At 52.5% G+C, this 19892-nt stretch overlaps 1 protein-coding gene across 1 annotated transcript in view; it reads left to right on the top strand.

Moving 5' to 3' along the window:
* Nucleotides 1-16226, top strand: part of RPH3AL (rabphilin 3A like (without C2 domains)) — a 177972-nt gene extending 161746 nt beyond the window's left edge. The window contains 4 exon segments of the mRNA XM_029211702.1: nucleotides 11415-11528; nucleotides 13000-13074; nucleotides 13077-13144; nucleotides 14922-16226. Of these exon segments, the coding sequence (XP_029067535.1) occupies nucleotides 11415-11528; nucleotides 13000-13074; nucleotides 13077-13144; nucleotides 14922-14990 (326 nt within the window). The 3' untranslated portion in view covers nucleotides 14991-16226.
* Nucleotides 16227-19892: the final 3666 nt, after the last annotated feature.

Raw genomic sequence — 19892 nt, 5'->3', positions numbered from 1 at the left:
ATGGACTCCCTGCAGCCTTCAGAGCAGCTGGGAGTGTGTGTTGTAGGGGGCAGACGGCGGGCAGGCTGGCCGAGGCTTGGAGAAGGAGGCAGAGTAGAGCAGGTCTTCGTCGTTTGGAGGTGGGATGCCGTCTGTCCTGGGTGGGTTGGACATTTGCTAGCGTTACAGGTCGCAAAGTGATGGAACAGTGACTCGATCCGACTCACTGCTTTAAATTCATTGACAACTTTTTTAAAGGTAGAGAATGTTCATTAAAAAGAATATGGAGTTCTGGCTTCTTTTTTGAAAATCAGAAGGTCTGGCATACTGCCCCTCCCTGGAAAAATTGGACAGGCTAAGTGGCAGCTTCCCCCTTCACACAGGCCTTGCAGTCTCTGGTTTGCTGCAGTCCCCACCCCTCCCTATTGTCTCTCACGCTCTTTGATCATCACCCTTGCTGGGTTATTAAGGAGAAAGTGAAATAGTTCTTGTTTCCACATCCCAGTGTAAGAGAGAGACTAGAAGTTAGACCAACAGGGACACTTGTTGCAAAAACAGTGGGCGCACGTCTCTGTGGAAGTGAAGCCTTCTCATATCCAGCCCACCTCACTCACTGACCCTTCACCTGACCAGTGGGAAACAGGAGCCTGACCATGGCACATCTGGGCGTCCTTTCTCCTACCCTGACCCCACAAATCCCGCCCACGGTGGTTCTGCGCCTTCTGTGGAGGTGACCCACCGCTGTCGCCCCCAGGGCCTCGCCAATAAGGGCTTAAGAGGTCAGGCCTTGCAGAGCTCCTGTGTTTTAATAGGGGATCCCCGGGCAGGAAAACTTTAGTTTTGTAAAGTCCTTCTTCCTCTCTGGGCCTTGGTTTCCCCATGAGGAGGACGGGGGTGACGGGGACTGAGACAGAGAGTCCGTTCTCGTCCAGCTTTCATATCTCATGGTTCCAAATCCAAGGGGATGAGACTTTATGGAGGAATTTCTAACAGGTGGTAAACCAGCTCCCAGACTGTACATTGAGGCTGTGTCTACCGGAAAGACCAGCCCCATTTCAGCAGTGGCCCCGTCTCACTCATACACACTCACTCACACACACACACACACACACACACACACACACACACACACACACTCCGGGTATGTGCTGCCAGTGAAATCCCATCCCCCTCCCCCCACCCCATGCCCTGTGTTTGTGGTAAACAATCACTAAGTGCTTATGAAGTTCCGGAATCTTCCTTTCACGGTCCTGTCCCCAGGATTGTCTCTAATGCTTCACTATCACCTTCCCCGCCTCAGTTCGTCTTACACCCTGCATGGGTTCTACAGTCCTGGGCAGCTGGAAGTACCTGGGCTTTTTTAATGTATAAATATAATAGAAACCACCAAATACACACAGAGATGTGAGGCAGAAAGGACTGCTCAGAGAGGAGGGAGGAGAGGCTGCTTTTGAACCACCTGAGGAGGGTGCTGTGTGTCCAGCCCGGCACACAGCCACTGAAAGCCACTGACTCCGGTCTTCATGGTGTAGGTCTGCTGTTTGGGTCCAAAAAATAAATAAACAAAAAGAAGTCATAGCTGGACAGTCCTGGCTGTGGCTCCCACTAGCCATTTAGGGATGGGAACGCCGTCCATCCCACCGGGGGCAGGAGAGGGGATGGTGGTGCTGAGTTGCCGGAGCCCACTGTGAGCCCCGCTTGGGCAAACACTGACAGTCAGTCTTCTGTGCAGCCACCGTTCTTCCAGGCTCAGCTGAGGGCCTGAGTGCCACTTGCCTGTTGGTCTGTGCAGGTGAAAGAGGCAGGTCTCAGCCTTCAGCTGCCGTGGACCACAGCCCATGCCAGGCTCTGTGCATTTGTGTAATCCCCTGACACCTGTGCTGGGGGGACTACTGTTGTCCCATTTTATAGAAGAGGAAACTAAGGCAGATAATTTACATTGTAATCTCGGCGTGGGCAGAACAAGAAATCCCCATGGTGTTCGGGAAACTTTGCCCTTCTCCCAAGTCTCAGGGAAACAGAGGCCTGGCCATGTCTTGCGTCGCTGTGTTTTGAGAGAGAAGCCCATGCGTTACTAATTTGTCTTGACCTTTGGATTCCTTGGTGAAGCCTAACGCTAGCTCGGTGCTGGCATGTGTGAATGGAGGGGCCACCCCCAGAATAGAAGCCCTGAGCTTCCAGGAGCCACCCTTGTCCCGACCGCTGCACCCCACCCCTGCCCCCTGCAGCCCTGTTGCCTGTCCTGGGCATCTTCGCTGGCCTGGGGGTTGATTTTCCAAGAGCAGGAGGCCCTCATTAGCCACACCACAGAGGTCAGGGGCATGGCTATCGCTGCTAATTTGTCCCAACCCGATGGCACCCTCAGCTGATTGGATGACTCCAGCTGCAAGGTAAGCTCTTGGGACTCCTTGCCCCCGCCAACCCTGCAATCCCCAACTGAGCTGAACTGGGGAAACAGGCCCCACCCCCAGGCAGCCTGGCTGCAGCTGAGCAGATGACCACAGAACTCTCGCCAAGTGCAATACAGCACACCCCTCTCCAGCCGCTCACCTGCCTCGCTGTGTGGACCTGCAGCTTAATTCCGCCCACTCTAGATTTCTCGGCCTTTGGGGACCTGGTGAAGTGAATAAATCTGGGCCCGCCTGCCCTGTATGACTCCAATAAGCCCTCGGAGATAACAGTGCTGATTCCACTCAGCTCAGCAGTCCTCTCCCCAGGCCTCTTGTCCATCACAGGGTGGAGGCCGGCCCCACGGATGGGGCCAGGATGATTTCCGCTCGCTGGTCCAGGAGTGGTGGCAGAGGCTGGGAGAAGCTGTCTGTCCGGTGATCTCCATACAGGAAGGAGGGGCCGGGCCGCCCCTGTCTCAGTTGCTCCTGGGGTCCACATGGAGTCCGGGCAAAGCTGGCAGCCCAGCCCCCCACCTAGGCTCTGAGATCAGATGCCATGGGCCTGAGCAGGGACTGAGATTCCAGCCCCGGTGAGGGAACCTGAGGGATACACCCTGAGGCCAGACCCTGAGGGGACGTGATAGACAGAGACAGAGGCGGAGACCCAGAGACAGATGGACAGACATGTGCAGAGACTGGAGAGTGAGAGAAACCAACCAAAACAGAAATAGGGATCAAGAGACAAACCCAAGGGCTTCCCTGGTGGCGCAGTGGTTGGGAGTCCGCCTGCCGATGCACTGGACGCAGGTTCGTGCCCCGGTCCAGGAGAATCCCATGTGCCGCGGAGCGGCTGGGCCCGTGAGCCATGGCCACTGAGCCTGCACGTCCAGAGCCTGTGCTCTGTGGCCGGAGAGGCCACAACAGTGAGAGGCCTGAGTACCGCAAAAAAAAAAAAAAAGAGACAAACCCAAGAAGACTCAAAACACACAGGGACATAAAGACACACAAGAGAGGGAAAGAAAGACAAGAGAAGCAAAGGCAGAGAGAGAGCTTTTTTTCAAACCATCAACAAGAGAGGCACAAGGAGATGAGGTCAAAGACAAAGGCGCAGAGACCTAAAGAAGGACAGACAGACAGCACTGACGTCATGGAGCGGATGAAGATGCGTTTTGCATCCCAGCAAAGGAACTGTCAGGAGGTATGCACCCACTTTGCTTCATCTCTGCCACAAATCAGAAGCAATAACCTGCCAGAGAGAAATAGTGCAGAGCACATCCAAGCCAGACCAGCCCCTCGTCCCCTAGGTGCCTGAGTCCGGAGCCTTCCTTTTGAGCCTATCCTGGCTCTGGAGAAGCCCACCACCTGGCCGTTGTGTTTCCTGTTCTCTGTCAGGGATGCCTGGCACACCCCAGTCCCAGCATTTCTATCTGCCAAAATCATGCCCATCTTTAAATTCCACCTCTTCCAGGAAGTCCCTCCTGACTTCTCCTTTCCCTGAACACTTTCCACCTCCCCTGCAGAGTATCATGTTCTCCCTGGAAGGAGCTGTTCTTATCTTCCATCCGTCCATCTCCCATTCTATCTGGAGCTCCTCCAGCCAGGGCAGGACCACAGGATTTCAGTGCTGGCGACCACATCACTATTGATCTGAGGATTCATCTTCGTTATCTGGTACCTCCTGTCTGTCTGCAAGCCCCAAGGAGGGAGTTAATTAAAATCAATGGCAAATGAATAAGCAAGCACAGGAAACCCTCCACTCCCCAACTGTCAATTCCTGGCCTGGTCTGTGCTGTCCCTGCTGAGGTCCCAGGTGGCAGCCTGGAAGGGGGACCAAGGAGGGAGAGCTCCCGGGTCCCACTCCCTCACGCCTCCTTCTGTGGTGGTCCTGTGACTATCCCCACCTCAGAGATGAGGAAATGAGGCCCAGGGTGATCAGGCAGCTGGACAGGGAGGGTCATCCGGATCTCCTGACTCTGAGTCCAGGAGGGAGGGAGGAAGGAAGGCTCTGAGCCTCTCTCGCTCCACCCAGCCTATCCCTATGAGGACAGGCCCCCTGGCCTTGGGACTACCTTTCTTATTGTCCAGACCCTGACTCTCTGGGACCCTGGAGGGAGTTTCCAAAACAAAGGAAGAGCCCGTCCTGGGGCCTGGGGTTTGGAAGAAGAGAAGGTTTTGCATGAACAGTGCACTTCTCTCCCCAGAGCCCACTCATCCCGTGTCCATGGCAACCAGCCTCCGACAGCCCCTCCCCGCATTAGTCTGTGCCTAGCTCAGGCTGAGGCCACCATTGCCTGGCTCGCTCATCCCACTTGAGTGTCCTTTTGGGAGAGGCTGCAAGGAGGCGCCTGCCTGGTGGAAAGCCCAGCCCGAGCTGGCTCGCCACCACCTTGCTGACCACCATCAGTCCTGCTGTCTCTGCACAGTGCCGCGTTTCCTCCTGCTGCGTGCCTGCTTGGCCCAAGGCCCAGTGATGGGGGCTGAGGGAAGGAGCCAGACACCAATTAAGACGTGACCGTGTCCTGAAGGGGCTCCTGGTACAGTTGGGGAAGTCGAGGCAGGTGTTTGTAGGAAAAGAAATGCAATGCCAGGGGTTGTCTGAGAGGGGCCAGAAGAGCTGCCCCAGCAGTTGTGGGGAGAGTGAAGGAGGGCCTGTCTTCCATCCTTGGGCTGGAGAAATTTTCCAACAGGGGCACGGTTTGGATGGGTTCCTGGAGGATGAATTGGAATCTAATTTTCAAAAATATGTATAGGCTCGTATAGCTTTTTAGACTTGCAGTGCTTTTTGTCCTACTTGATCTCTTGATCTGATTTTATTGGTAGTTGTTATTGTGTCCATTTTACAGATGAGAAGACTGAGGTTCACAGAGATGTAGGTATTTGTCCAGGAGTGTCCAAAGCAGAGCTAGAATTCAACCCTAGATGTTGGGAGTGAACTAGACGTTTTTCTCACACACATTGCAGCCCCTGCCTCTGGCGGGAAAATGCATGTTGAGGAAACAGAGGATGAACTGACCTGCCTGCAGGGGACCAGAGCCCTTGGGGTGAGGCCAGACCATGGGGTGCCCTGCATCCTGGGTGAGGAGGAAAGAGCAGAGATTCCTACAATAGTTAGGCCTGGGTTCAAATCCCAGCTCGGCCTCCAAACAGCCTCTGAAGGCACCTAGTGCCTCCAATGTCTTATGAAACACAACTTGGAAATCTAAGCTCCCCGGAAAAAGTGAGTCCACCCCTGTGAGGTTGGCCCGGGCACCGAACATGGTGAGTGCAGAGGCCAGCTCTGTGCCAGATGGTGTGGGCCATGAGTTCAGGATGCACCCCCCCCCATCAAATAAAATAGCTCCCATTTATCAGGCACCTACCATGTGCCAGACACTGCCTGTGTTATCTCTATTAATACTCACAACAACCCAGGAAAGGACCCATCATTACCCCATTTCATAGGTGGGCCTGCTGAGCACAGAGAGGTGAAGAAACCGACCCAAAGTCCCACAGCTGGGAAGTGGCAGAGCCAGGACACGGTGTGACTCAGAGCCTCTTCACCACCCCTGCACCTCGCTCCTGCTGCCACCAAACAGAGCCCCAGACTTGGGAGGCATCTTGGTGGGATTTCAGGCTGCAAGCCTGGCCCTGCTCCCAGGTGGGGCAGCCCTCACCTGTCCCCATGCGGACAGCTCTGTGACTCTTCTCTGCAGCTGTGCCCGCCTGGTGGGCTGGGTAAGGCTAACTGGGGACGTCTCTGCATTCCCCAGGGCCTTATCTTTCCTTTACATTAAAAAAAATTTTTTTTTTTTGCTTTTAGTATGCAAAATTTTCCACCATCTGCGTTGCCTCTGGCAGAATATTTGCTGAAAATATCTCTCTTCCTCTCTAATTCCCGTAATTTCTTGGGGCTTTGGGAGCCTCCAAGCAGAGCAGCAGTTGCTCACAAGGGCCTCCCGAACTTACAGGCTGCTGGCTGTCCTTGTGCCAGGCAGGCAGACGTTGTGTGGCCCAAAAGTCACATCTCCCCACCTCTCAACCAGAGTGGGGCACTGGGGTCTCTCCACTGATGGAACAAACCTGACCTGAAGTTGAATCCTAGGATTCAGACCCGGAGTGGCTGTCTAGGTTGGCCTCTTTTTGTGTGTGATGAAGCCCTGAGAGGTGTCCCCAGGGTCACAAAGAGAGATGGTGGCAGAGCAGAGGCAGGAAGCAGGTCCCCCAAATCCCAGTGCAGTGCTGTGAGGTCCAGTGGCCAGCATCCTGCCTGTCCCCTGGACCGTCCCAGGCAAGGTATCTCCACAAGCCAGCAGCTGCCACATGTTCTTTGAGGCAGTCAGGAAAGACTTTCCAAAAGGGAAGACTTCCCCCCACCTTCATGTACCAAAACTCTGAGTTTCCATGGTGACAGTCAAATTGCAAATCCATCCAAGAGTGAGCCAGGGGAAAAAAAAAAAAAAAGCTGGCCTCTCCCCAGAGAAGCAGGCATGGCTGGTGCTGGGGCTGTCCGCTTCTGAGGATGAGAGCTGGGCAGAGTGGGGCAGCCCTGCTGCGGCATGATGGGAAAATCTCAGGGACGCCAGGTCCCCAAGCAAGTGGTCCAGGGGCTCAAGCCACTGCAGAGGGGGAGGCCCCCCTCCTCCCTGCCTCCTGGCAGAGCCCGGGTGAATCCATTTAGTGACACCTCCTTCTTGGGGAAGCTATCGGGACAGCCTTCTCCCTGGTGTTTTCCCATTTTCAATCTGAAAATCAGGCGTGGGCAGAATACAAGCACTCGTCACTGACGGAACCATCCTAGACTCAGCCTTTGGGGAATGAGAGGAAAAAACTCAGCCTCCAGACACAGAGAGTGTTTTCTTGAGGATGGAAGGGCAAGAGTCAAAAGATTTATGAGCCTAAAAGCTTTGTTAATAGACCTGGAAGATTTACGATCGCAGCTGCCGTGCAGGGAAAAAGGTGGCAGCGCAATCGAATGGCAAATTAGCCAAGGTTCAGGTTTTAACAGCAACATTTGGAGGGGGAGGAAGAAGAAAAACTTCTTCCCTTGCTGCCGAAGGAGTATTTGGATAAACAGCGTTTGCACTGGGCTGTGTCCAGGGATGTTCTCCACAGTGTCTCCTTGGTGCGTTTCTTTCCCACTGACATAAGTGCCGAGGCCAGGTGTCAACACTGCCGACTTCCTTGGGTTTATTCCTTTCGAGTGGGGTTTATTAGAGTGGACTAGAAATGGGATTGAGTTTGCACCACAGAGACCTCTAAGCTGAGGCTTGGCCCCCTGCTTGAAATCGCAGACACAGTGAGCAAGGATGCTTGAGCTGAGGGAGACGAATCCAAAAGGGATGAGTCGTTGGCTGGCTGCTTCTCTGCTCTGTGATGTCTTTGTGAGCTCAGTTGTCATCTGGGGCTGTTCCCCCCCTTCCATGGCTGTGGCCCTTGTCTATAAAAGGAAACAAAAAAACAAGACAACTGACTGTCACTTGGGGAGGTTTATTTTTTCTAAACCTTGCACAGCATAGGCACCAAGTGGGAACTAGGCAATATGGCCCCTGAACCCCACCTCCAGGGTTGGTGCTTGGACAACACATACCCCTCCCAACAAAAAATGCTCTTGCAACATAGCATAGCAGTCTTCTTGCGGCTTAAGCCCACTCCTAGCTCAGCACTGTGACCATGTACCACAGATGACAGAACAGGGAGCAGAGTGAAGAAATAGGGTGAATGAGTAGCCACCATAACCCGAGTCCTGGGATGTCCTTTCCCATCGTCTCCTTTCAGGCTCTTGGTATGTTGTGCCCTGTGGCATCTGCTCATTAGCACCAAAGAATCCAGGCATTATTTCCATACCATGGAGCCCCGTGTCATGTCCCCTACCCCCCACTGCCTCAGCCTCATATTCTCCACCCTGCTCCAGAATTTTGAAGGTCCTGCATATCAAACATGGGGGAGACGGAACATTCCAAGTCAGGAAAAAGGAATAAATTATCCGTAAGCGTCTCTGCCAAAGAGATGGGGAAACCGATGTGAAGAACAGTAACCGTGTTGCCCTCAGGGATTTCCCACTGCTTAACAGGCCGCTGGACACCCCCTCCTCCTGCTGCGGGAGGGGGCAGAATCCTCCCCAGTGCCTTTGCATCTGCCCCTAGGGAGACATGGGGAGCTGCTTGCTACCTCCTGCCACCTCCCACTCCCTTTGTCTGAGGACCCACAGAGTTGGCATTTAGTCAGTCAGTGAATGAGCCAAAAATACGTAAATGCTTATAAAACTGATGCCCATAAAATCGGGTCTCGGTGGATTCATAATCAAAGAAACCCAGTCTGGGACCTAAAACGCGATTGCAAAATAAGTCAGGCCTTTACTTGCGTTTCTCAGATATTGTAAAGGGGGCATGTGGACCACAACCCCTCCCATCCCCATCTCTTTTTGATTCTACATCACAAGAGCCCAGAAAGCCAAAGCAGAACTCTTCCTTGAGGGCAAGAAGGGAAAGAAACAGCAGAAGAGGCAAAATCCTTGAGCAGACAGAGGAAGGCAAAGCTGGAAGCAATCCTGTTAGCATCGTTCTTGTCCCACCCCCACGGATCAGGCTCTGCAGGAGAAGCACGCCAGCCTTAACTGTGGTGCAATTTGTCCCCTGCCCTCCAGGAGCCTCTCCGTCTGCTGGGGGAAACACACACAGAACACTTCAAGCGGGAAGTAGTTGCTGCAGATGTAGCAGAACACACAAGGCGTTCAGCCAGACAGGTGGGAGCCATAGGGAAGGCTTCCTGGAGGAGGTGGTACCCGAACTAAGCCAGAAGAAGAGGGGTGGGCAGGGCATTCTGGGTAGAGGGAAGCCAGTCCCTGCAGGAGGTGCTGACCGGCAGTTTGGCAGGAGCTCCAGGCCACGTGGGGCCAGAGGAGCCCCAGATAGGAGAGCCAGTGAAACTGGCAAGATGTGGGGGTGAGGGAGGGAGAAGAGCCAATTAGTCATTAAAGCTTTCGAAGCACGGCTGCCCTGCTGTGGAAGCACAGGGTCAAGGATCTCTTAGGCTGAAGTGGTCAGCCAGCGCCAGCCCCTCTGGTTGCTTGGTTCTATGACTTGTGACTTTCTTAGCTGAAAGGTGACACAGGCTGAAGGCATGAAAACTTTCCAGAAGGCTCTAGATCCAGGTGGAAGCTACATGGCCTAGGTTCTGCCATTTCCCTTCCTGGAACCACTGTGGGCTTCCCTAACTGACCAGACTCTCTCCCTGCTGGGCCTTAATGCAATTTCAGGATTCTCCTCTGCACGCTGCTCCAGAGGGGCCTAGAGCATCAGATGAAACCTATTAGCCGCCCTTGATATAGATTGGTTTTGTTTCCAGTATCATCTCCCACCAAACATGTCCCTATGGCTCAGGTTTGTTCTACAGATCAAGTAAGATAATGCTTCCCAGGTGCCTAGCACAGTGCCTGGCAGAAAGCACTCAACTCCCTCTGTAACCAGCGTATTGCATTCCTGGGGAAGACACACTGACGCTTACCCCACCCGCTGAGTTAGTCAGCTATGCGAGCTGGTTACCTGTGATCCCAAACCTTCCTGTGCGGTTATACTTGCTATTATAATTACATCATTTAATTAAATGTTATATAAATTGATGACAAAAGTCAGAAAAGACACAGAGTCGTTTCATTAAAACCAAGACTTTGGAAAGACTTGGTAGGAGTCACTTGCTTAAAAAGGCTATTGAATTAGGTGTAGGCAGCACAACTGTAAAAAAAAAAAAAATGGGAGAAAGAAACGGAAAAATAGAGGATTCCTGCTTGCCCATGTCTTCAAGATCTGCTCCAATAAGAAACTGAACCTGAGAATCACAGTGCGATATGGATGCAGTTTAGACACAAAAGACCGTGTAGGTCGATCTCAAAGAAGCACCCAAGCCCTCCATCAAAAGATTGGCGAATGGGGCTTCCCTGGTGGCGCAGTGGTTGAGGGTCCGCCTGCCGATGCAGGGGACGCGGGTTCACGCCCCGGTCCGGGAAGATCCCGCATGCCGCGGAGCGGCTGGGCCCGTGAGCCGTGGCCGCTGAGCCTGCGCGTCCGGAGCCTGTGCTCCGCAACGGGAGAGGCCACAACAGTGAGAGGCCCGCGTACCGCAAAAAAAAAAAAAAAAAAAAAAATTTTGACGAATGGATGTACATTTCTATGCTTAAAATTAAAATGGAGTTTAATGTATGAATAGATCCTGTATTATGACTCCCACTGTTGACTAACCAGCCAAATATGGTTGCATTTAGTCCAGAAAAGAGGGTTTCCACCACAGCAGGTGCTCACTGTGGGAGCTCCCCCTCCCTCCCCTTCCCTCTCCTGGGGTTCCAGCCCCACCAGCCTTGCTCCTTCTGCATTCACAAGACCCCACTGGAAGTTGCTGGATGAGCTGGGATGAGAGCCCAGGCCTGCTGGCTCCCAGTTCCGTTCTTCTGGTGGAATCAGAGTGGTTACAAACACAGGCTGTGGAGCTAGCCCGCCAGAGTAAGAATCCCACTGTGGGCAAGGGCCTCGGTTTCCTTGCCTGTGAAATGGGGACAATGCTATTTCCTATCTTGCAGGGTTGTTCTGAAGCTTCCTTGAGTTAGTGTATGTCAGGGGCCTGGAGCCCTCCATCAGGGTCAGCGAGGACTGGAATTATCCCTGCAGAGCATGGCCGGGCACCTTTAAATGTTGCCAGGTGCAGTTGGGCCTGCACCAAAGGGGGTAATCATCTCCTCCCAGCAAGAGGCTTCTGATTCAGCCACAGGGAGGGGGTGATGGGTGGAGATGGCTGCCTGAGGACTGAGCCCTCCCTGCCGGTGCTGGTCATACTGGGCACCGCACCCCCGAGTCCCCGCCTCCTCACACAGGGACTCACCTCTTTGACTGACAGAAAGGAGTACCCTGCCATCCCTATCCCCGGACCACTGTCCCCGTGCCCCAAACACCAGGGCTGGCGGAGGTCCTATGCCACCTTGTCCTGGAAGGAAGATGCCTGCCCTGGTCCCCTCTGTCTGACATGCCTGCCGGTGGTGGCCAGTGGGGGTGACCTTCTGTGCTGGTGTCTCTTTTCCAGTGGTTTCCAGTGACAGTGACAGTGACTCAGATCTCAGCTCCTCCAGCCTGGAGGACAGACTCCCACCCACTGGGGTCAGGGACCGGAAAGGCGACAAACCCTGGGGGGAATCAGGTAAGTGTGGAAAGCAGCCCTGTTTGTTTCCCAAGCCCCCGGAGCAGTGGCTTTGCTGCTTCCACAGGCTACCGCTCCCTAGTGGCTCCCCAGTGGATGGGTCTGTGGACTTGTTCTAGATCCGGGAGGCAAAATGGGCCATCAGCTGGGAGGGCTAGGAGCTAAAGTGTTGGCACCACTCAAGAACAGATGGAAAGGGGAGTTCCCTGCCGGCCTATGGTTAGGATTCCGGCTTGCACTGCCATGGACCAGGTTCAATCCCTGGTCAGGGAACTGATCCCACAAGCTGTGTAGAACAGCCAAAAAAAAAAAAAAAAAAAAAAACACACATGGAAGGGAAGCTCAGGTATATATGCAGAGAAGACCTGGGGGCACATTTTCCATTCCTTTCCTTTAGACACATGAAGGACCTTCCCAGGAAAAGGACCAGCTTCATTCAGAGTCACTCCAAAGGTTAGAACTGGGATACTTGCGTGACATTTCAGGCTGAATTTAATACCTAAGAAGAAAGCTTTTCAGTAACCGCCTCAAACTGGAAGGAAATGGAAGGCTGGGTGATCTTCTGCCAGAACTGATACGGAAGGAATCCCTGCCGGGGGTGGCAGTCTGGACTAGGTCAGAGATGCCAATGCCTGGCACTCCTGTGCCCATGGCAGACATTACCAGTTGATCACGGTACTCTCTCCCACAGAGCCTGACATGGCTTCGGAATCCTCCTGCATGCAGTTTTCCCAGGGATCAGTATCAGTAGGCGGGGATGATGCATGAGGTGAAAACTGTCCCTGGACTAGATGATCTCTTAGGCCCCTTCAGGCTGCAGATTCTCTCTTAGGAAAGTGTGGAGGACACTTACCTGCCAGCCTTGGTTGCTAGGGCAGGTTTTACACTCCTCACTTCCCACTACCGCAGCTCGTGTCCCCTCTCTTCACACCGGCTCTCAGCTGCGGCCAAGCGGGTCAGGAGATGGAAAGATGGAGTGCAGTCTGCAGGCCCCACCTCTGCTCTCTGGGCCGGGCAGGGGCTAACAACCGTGTCTGAGTGAGGATTCTTTAGTCTGCAGAGGCAGCAGTGAATGTCCCTCTTGTTGGGTTAACAGAAATTTACACGCTTCCCCACGACACCCTCCTTCTCCGAGGGCAGGACAGACTCGTCCTCACTGCCAGTTTTCGTGTGGGTAACTACTTGTTCCTTAGTGAAATGACCTCAGGGCCCATTCGATTGCCTTTGTAGGTTGTGGGCCAGTCGGCAGTGGCCAGAGGGTGGGGTCCCGCTGGAACATGGCAGCCATGTGGATGGGGAAAGGGGGTGGCGGTTCCCAGGGCAAGGGGCTCTGGCAGACGGTCCCATAGATACAGGTCACAATTCCAAATGAGGAGACTTTAGATCAGCTCCTTGTCAGGCTGAGATGGTCCCCGTCTCGGTTCAAGGCCCAAAAGACGCAGCCCTGAACCATTCATGTGGTTTCTTGCAGGTGGCAGTGTGGAGTCATCAAAGATGGGGCCTCCCCGCCCACCCAGCCACCTCTCAGGGAGCCAGAGCAGCCTGGCCATCGAGACGGGACCGGCTCTGCAGACCCACAGTGGGGGCCCCACCCAGGCTGGACCCAAAAGGCCACAGTGAGCACCAAGCTCCTCCTTCCATCGTACCCACCTCCTCTCTATCTGCACCCCCCCGGGGGGTGTTTTCAGTTCTCTGCATTTTTGAGTCCTGTACCAGGTGCCCATTGAACAGAGGCAAGCCAGGCCCATCCGTGGCCACAATGAACAGAAAGAGGGACCCAAAAGGACAGTGGTGACTGTCCCTATCCGTTCTCAGTAACTGTAACAATGGCTGTTTCCACCCTCTGCTTTATGAAATGTATAATCTTTCAGAGCATTTCCCTTCCTGCCTAACAGTCACAGTAACTCTGTTCTCAGAGCACCTGCTAGTCACCAGGCAGTGCGTGCCCAGCCTGGGCCGGGTGCGGTGGGGGACGACAGTCCCTGGCCTCCAGAAACCTACTGCATAGCTGAGGAAGGCAAATCAGCTCACCCAAAACAGAGCCCAGGCCAGGGCAGGCCCAAATCCTAAGAGGGAGGATTCAGGACCCCTAGAGCTGACGGCATGGAGGCCGGCCTGCCCTTGCACTTCCAAGGTCAACTTTCGTTCTCTTGGCCAAATAGACAGGAGGCTCATTATCCCCATGTGATGGGTGTGGAAGCCGAGGGCAAGAGTCCAAGCTCCCACCGGCCCCGGCCAACCTGAGGTCACCATGCACTTGGGGGACAGGGGAGTCCTCACACTCAAGCGGGAGAAAATTGTGCAGGCCCGATCGGCGCCCAGCCTCCTTCCAGAAAGAAGCCCCAGCTGGACTTAGTGCGTCTACAACCAGAGGATCCATGGTGCACGCTGCGTGGGTCAGCGCAGCAGCTGGTGCCCCTGCCGCGCACGGGGACAGCTGCAGGCCTGCTGGGCTGGGGAGTACCCCCCAGGAAACCCTGTGGGAGCGCCCCTCCCCTCCCCTTTCCCCTCCCCTCCCTCCTCCTCCCTCATTTCCCCTCTTGATGGTCATGAGGGACAGAGACAGACTGTGACGCTGGGTGGGAAGGTCTCAGGGAGGGAGGCGCCGTGGGCGTGCACCCTCTCCCCCCTACCCTCGCCTCCTGCAATCTCCCCAGGGAGGGCGGTTTGGAATCAAGCAGGCCCAAGCTCCAGTCCCAGCCCTGCCACCCATAGCCATGGGAACTTGGGCAAACCATCAGGTCAAACCACATGAAATTGCATTTTTGTAGATCAAAAACAGTTAAATATTGGCAAATCCATAAGATTCAATCTAATATTTGATCTCTCAGTGCCCAGTTCCATTATCACTGAAATGGGGACCACATCGTGTCCCTTGTAGGTTGCAGGGAGGGTAAGATCCAGGGTCCGTGTGGGGTACCTACCTGAGTGGGTCTTCAGGAACTGTCCAGTAATCACGGGGCAGGCTGTGTGGCCCAGCACATAGACAGGGTTCCAGGGCTTAAGTTGTTACTTGGAAAGGACTGGCCTAGAGAAAGGTTGTATGTTCCCATGTCCATTTGCTCCTGCTGGCATCCCAAGATCACCTGTGTTGACTAGCCCAGGTATCGATGGCCACACTGAAGCCCAGGGACTGGGCGACCTGCCTGCAATGACACAGCACAGCGGAGCAGGGCTGGGCCCAGCATGCAGGTGCCCCCTGCCCAGCACTCAGCCGCCGGCCCTCCCGGGCAGCCCCCTGCTTAGTTTCAGACGGGGCAGCTGCTTCAGGTGCAGGCCGCTCCAGCAAGGAGTCAGCCTTCCCTGCATCTCATTCCCAAAGCTCACACTGTCACTGGGGTGGGACTCTGCCTCTGCTCCCCCTATAGTGGCCTTTTTTTCTCTCCCCCAAAGGTAGAAGGCACACCTGGGCGAGCCCCTGCTGCTGACGTAGGCTCCGACGGTCCCCTCTGCCTGCCCTGAGCAGAGGCGTGCTTGGTGCGTGGGGCAGACTTTCCAGTGGAAGAGCTTGAGAGAGAGAGAAAGCGCTGGAGCCAGACCCTACCCGGCTCCTTCCTGACCAGTCCCAGGGCCCTCCACCGCCAGCCCTGTCGGACGTGACCTCTGGCTCAACAAACCAGTGTTTGCAAGGCTGAGTCTGCTTCCCCCAAACCAGTGCCTTTCTGCACCCCTTCTCTCCTGGGAGCCCCCCTCTCCACCGCCACCCCAGTCACTCCCCTCAGCCGTGACCTTTATTTATTGCCCCCAGCCCCACCCCCAGTCTACCCCTATGTTCATTTTAAGTTTGCTCTCGTCTTAGTTGGACTGGAAGGGCCTTCCGACCCACCTTCTGGGGCCTTCCCCTATGCACTGCAATTTCAGAGGGTGCCAGGTAGGGCTTTCTCCATATTTGTATTCATGGAAAAAGAAATCAGAGCCTGGGCGTGACCCTTCACACCTAAGCGTGGCCCCCCGGAGAGGAACCCAGAGCAGGTGGGATGAGACATCCACCCATCCTCCCCCTTCCCCTGCGGCTCTGAACGTGGATGCAGCCTCCTCCCTCCCGGCCCAGGAGCTGCTGTTGAACCTGGCTCTCTGTTAGGTTTCTTGGAAGCCCTCCTTGGCCTCCCCGAGGACTGCTGGAGCTGGAAAGGGTTCTGGTGAACACTGTGAATTCACTCACTGAAGAGCAAGCAGCCTTCAGCTGAGCCCCCTGCTGGGCGTGAAGCTCCCTAAGCCATTAATTCACTCCTCTTCAGTAGGCTCAGTTTGGCAGAAAAACACTTAATTCAAAGTGTGGGCAGATGCTTCTGGAAAACCTTTCCTGGAGGAGAGAGAATGTGTGATTCTGTGTGTATGGCGTCCACACCCTTGCTCCTGACCACCCCGTGCCTGGTCCTCGAAGGGCCTTCTTCTCCAGGCTCTCAGGCCCCCACCATTAGCTCTTTTACCCTAGTCGCTGGCAGACAGTAAAAAAAAAAAAAAAAGTAATAAAAACACTGTTTCCCTGTGACAAGTTATGCTTCAGAATAGAAACAATAAAGATTAGAATTTGCATTGAGCCAGCGTGTTGATCAAAAGGCCACAATCACTTGTGTTTCTGAGATGCATCAGTAGAGAAATGGATGGAAAAAATGTGGTACGTTCGTTGCTGGAACACTTGCTAAGCCGCAGTAAAAGGAATGAGCTAGATCTGCGTGGGTTAGAAGGGCTCACAAACCTAACATTGAATGGGAAAAACAAGGCCATCTAAGTAAAAATAAAAAGTACAGATAATCAAAATGAGTCATATGAACTTATATGTAAATGTGTCAAAATGCGTGTAAAATGGGCAAGGATTTGTGGTTAAACACTGTGGACTGAACACATCTGTATTTCCTCTGTCTCCCCAAACCCCACCAAAATGACATAAAGGAATGAAAATGGCATGAACTGCAAAGATGGCAGCAGGTAAGAGAGGTCTGAAAACTTTGGAAGCTGGAAGAGTATAACTTGTTTAGTGCCGGCTTCCCCCACTCCCCGAAGTGTCTAAGGGAGCTGGCAACCCTGAACAAGCCCATTTTCTCTGCAGAATCCCCCAAATGCTCAGAACATGGAGGGACCGGGTATCCCTAAGGCAGGAGTTCAAGATGGTGTGAAAATAGTATTGGTTGGAAGAAGTGGTTAGACCCGAGCCCAGATGGCACGTGACTGCCCTTCTCTGATCCTGGTAGAAGACAGGTGTACAGCTGGCCAAGGTTGAACTAAAAGGTTCTGGATTGGGAACCCCAAGACCTGCCAAAGGCTGGAGTGAAGCGATGGTTAATGGGGAGACCCTCAGCCCCCTTCCTCTGCTGACAGCTGGGCCTGTTCCCATCCAGCCACCCCAAGGCAGGACATTATTGAATTTCTCTCTGGGAAACTGAGCAAAGAGAAAAGACTGACAGATCCTGAAATTGACAATTCCCCAGTCTCTACCCAGTCACCACTATGAGGCCCCCATTCCCAAGCCCTACCCACATGTACAGAGCTTCCTGTTAGCTTTGTTGTGTTACAGTCATAGTGGCAACAGCCAGGGGCACCAGCAGTTGACCAAAACCAACAGCTCCAGTACACAGAAGAAAGGGGTCAGAGAACAGTCCTCCGAAGATATTTGCCCATGAAACAGGAAGAGAGTGTCATTTTTTAAAAGGAAGTGTTAAAGCTCTTGAAAATTTTTTAAAAATATATGATAGCAGAAAATTTTAAAGGTATTAGAAGGGATGGAAGATGTGAGAAAATCTCCCAGAAGGTAAAACACCGAAACAAAGAAAAGTCAGGACCATTGGACAACCAAAACATCAGATCCATGCAGAAGGTCTAACCTCCAACTAATAGGAATTTCAAGCCAAGAAACAGAAAAGAGAGGAGAGAAAATTGTAGAAGAAATGATACAAGAATATCTCCTAGGACTGAAGGAAAGGAGCTTTCACAGAGCAAGAACCCACCAAGTGCCGAGCACAGTGACATAAAACCACAGCCATGCGGTGGGCCTCCACCATCGTGAGCTGCCACGTGGCAATACCTGTAGATGAAGATGCACCTGGCCTGCAGGTGCAGTGCAATCACCTGAAGTCTTGCTAAAACAGATTCTCACCCACCGAGTCTGGGCCAGGGGCTGAGCATGTACGTCTATCAAGTGCCCAGATGAGGCTGCTGGCTGGAGGACCACATACCCTGAGGAACACTGGTCCAGAGCAGTGGTGGTCACCACTGACAGCTCATTGGAATCACTTGGCCAGCTTTACACACACTCATGCTGGATGCACCCCTAGAGGTTCTGGTTTAATCAATTTGGGGCCCAGCCTTGACTCTAGGATTTTGTAAAGCTCCCCAGATGACTCCACGTGCTGGCAGAACCAAGAACCATTTCCCTATAGGAACTCTTCTATGTGTGCTCCAGAAGATGTGCACAGGATGTTTAGAGCACTACCTTTTTATTAGCTAAAAACTGGGGACAACCTACATACCATCGACAGAAGATGAGATCCATAAATTGTGATATAGTCAGGCCACGCTTAGTATAGATGACTCTCACAAACAATGCTGAGCAAAGAAACAGATGGCAGAAAAAATAAATATGTTATGACACCATCTATATAGAGATTTTAAAACATGCAAAAATGTTATATATTAACATATATTTTATGCAGTGGAAGAATAAAGAAATGCATAGGAAGGATAAACAACAGCTTTCAAGATACATCTTGAGAAGAAGAGGCACAAGGAACGGTTTCAACTTTACTGATAATGTTTCATTAATCTCAGCAATGGATAGATGGGTTTGTAATATGTATAATATTTCATTATATGTCATATTTGAATTATTTTTATATGTCTGAAATCTTTCCGAATAAAAATTTAGGGAACTATAGCAAGCCTTATCATGAAATTTCAGGACACCAGGATAAAAATCCTAAAGAAAAAAAATCCTAAGACCTTCCAAAGAGAAAAAAATTTTTTGAAACACGTCATATACCAAGGGTCAGGGGTTAACATGGCTTTGAAATTCTCAAAGCAAATTTTGAAGCCAGAACATAGTGAAGAAGTATCTTCCGAATTCTGGCAGGAAATAATTTCTAAGCTGGGTTTATATCCACCCAAATCTTAATGACAGTAGAATGAAGATATTTTCAGACTTGTGAAGTTTTGTTTTGTTTTAATTTACCTCCCATACATTCTTTCTCAGGCAGCTACTACAGGATGTGCTCCAGCCAAACAAGGGAGAAAACCAGGACACAGGAACACAGGAAACGGAGGATCCAACAGAGGAGAGGGGCAAAGAGAGTCCCCAGGATGTTGGCAGTGGCTGTGTGTGTGGGCTAGAGGCCAAGGCCAGCCAGCCCAGACTGGAGCATGAGGACAGGGGAGATACCCAAGGATGTACAGACAGGATAAGAAGTATACCTGTGTTGGAGAGATTGAATATGCTATCATGATATTCTATATCATGACATATAATATATAAAACTGAAAAGTCAAGAAGTAGAATCAGCATGAGATTTCAGTACAAAGGTAGACACCAGCAGAAATGGCTGAGTTCTAAGTGTTGCCTAGAGAGGGACTTGGGTTGGGGATCGGGGGGGCAGGAGGTTGCTGCCCTATGTTATAAACTTTATAGTACAGTTTTTAACTTTGTACCAAATTATATTTCTAACAATGGAATTTTTTGTGGAAAAATATGTATCAAACAGGATAAACTCGTGGGATGTGGGTGAGAGCCCTGGAGCCATAGCAGGAAAGTAAGATAAAGAGGCGATGAGGACCTGCCTAGCAGAGAAAATACAGCTCCAGAGGTCCCTGTATCCAAATGCCCAGCCTGTAAGGGGCTGTTGCCTCTGCCTCCCGGCTCTCAGGAACCTCTGTGCTGGGACCGACACCCCCTTTAGACTCCTCAGACCTGATGTAACACAAGCCACCACACTCAGCTCCCACTAGAACCCCGTGCCTGGACCAGACCTAGTTTAGGAGAAGGACCCAATCCTTACAGCCTCCAGGGGGAATTCCAAATGTGTTTCCTAGAGATGTGTCCCAGGGTTGATGGGGCTCTGAAGCAGTTTCATCATGTGTTAACCCCGGAAGCCTTCAGCTTTAGGGCAGAGATGGGATGCAGATACCCCCACCAGGGTCTGGGAGCTGCCAGGAGTCAAGGGTTCTTGATGGTGGTTCCGGGAACCAAGAAATCCTTGCTTTCTGAGTCTCAAGCATCCAACTTACCAATTAACTTTTGAACCTGAGACTCTCACAGTTAGGGATGGAGGATGTTCTGTGTCATCTGTAAAAATCATGGAGTGCAGAAACGACTTGATTTGTCCCAAATGTTGGATAACCCAAGTAGTCCCTAAAAGAGACCACATGAACTTTGGA

Source organism: Monodon monoceros, unplaced genomic scaffold, assembly GCF_005190385.1.
Source record: "Monodon monoceros isolate NGI ecotype Baffin Bay Population unplaced genomic scaffold, NGI_Narwhal_1 Super_Scaffold_9, whole genome shotgun sequence".
Classification (NCBI taxonomy): domain Eukaryota; kingdom Metazoa; phylum Chordata; class Mammalia; order Artiodactyla; family Monodontidae; genus Monodon; species Monodon monoceros.
Note: the sequence above shows the minus strand (reverse complement) of the source record. Positions and strands in the feature narration are given on the sequence as shown.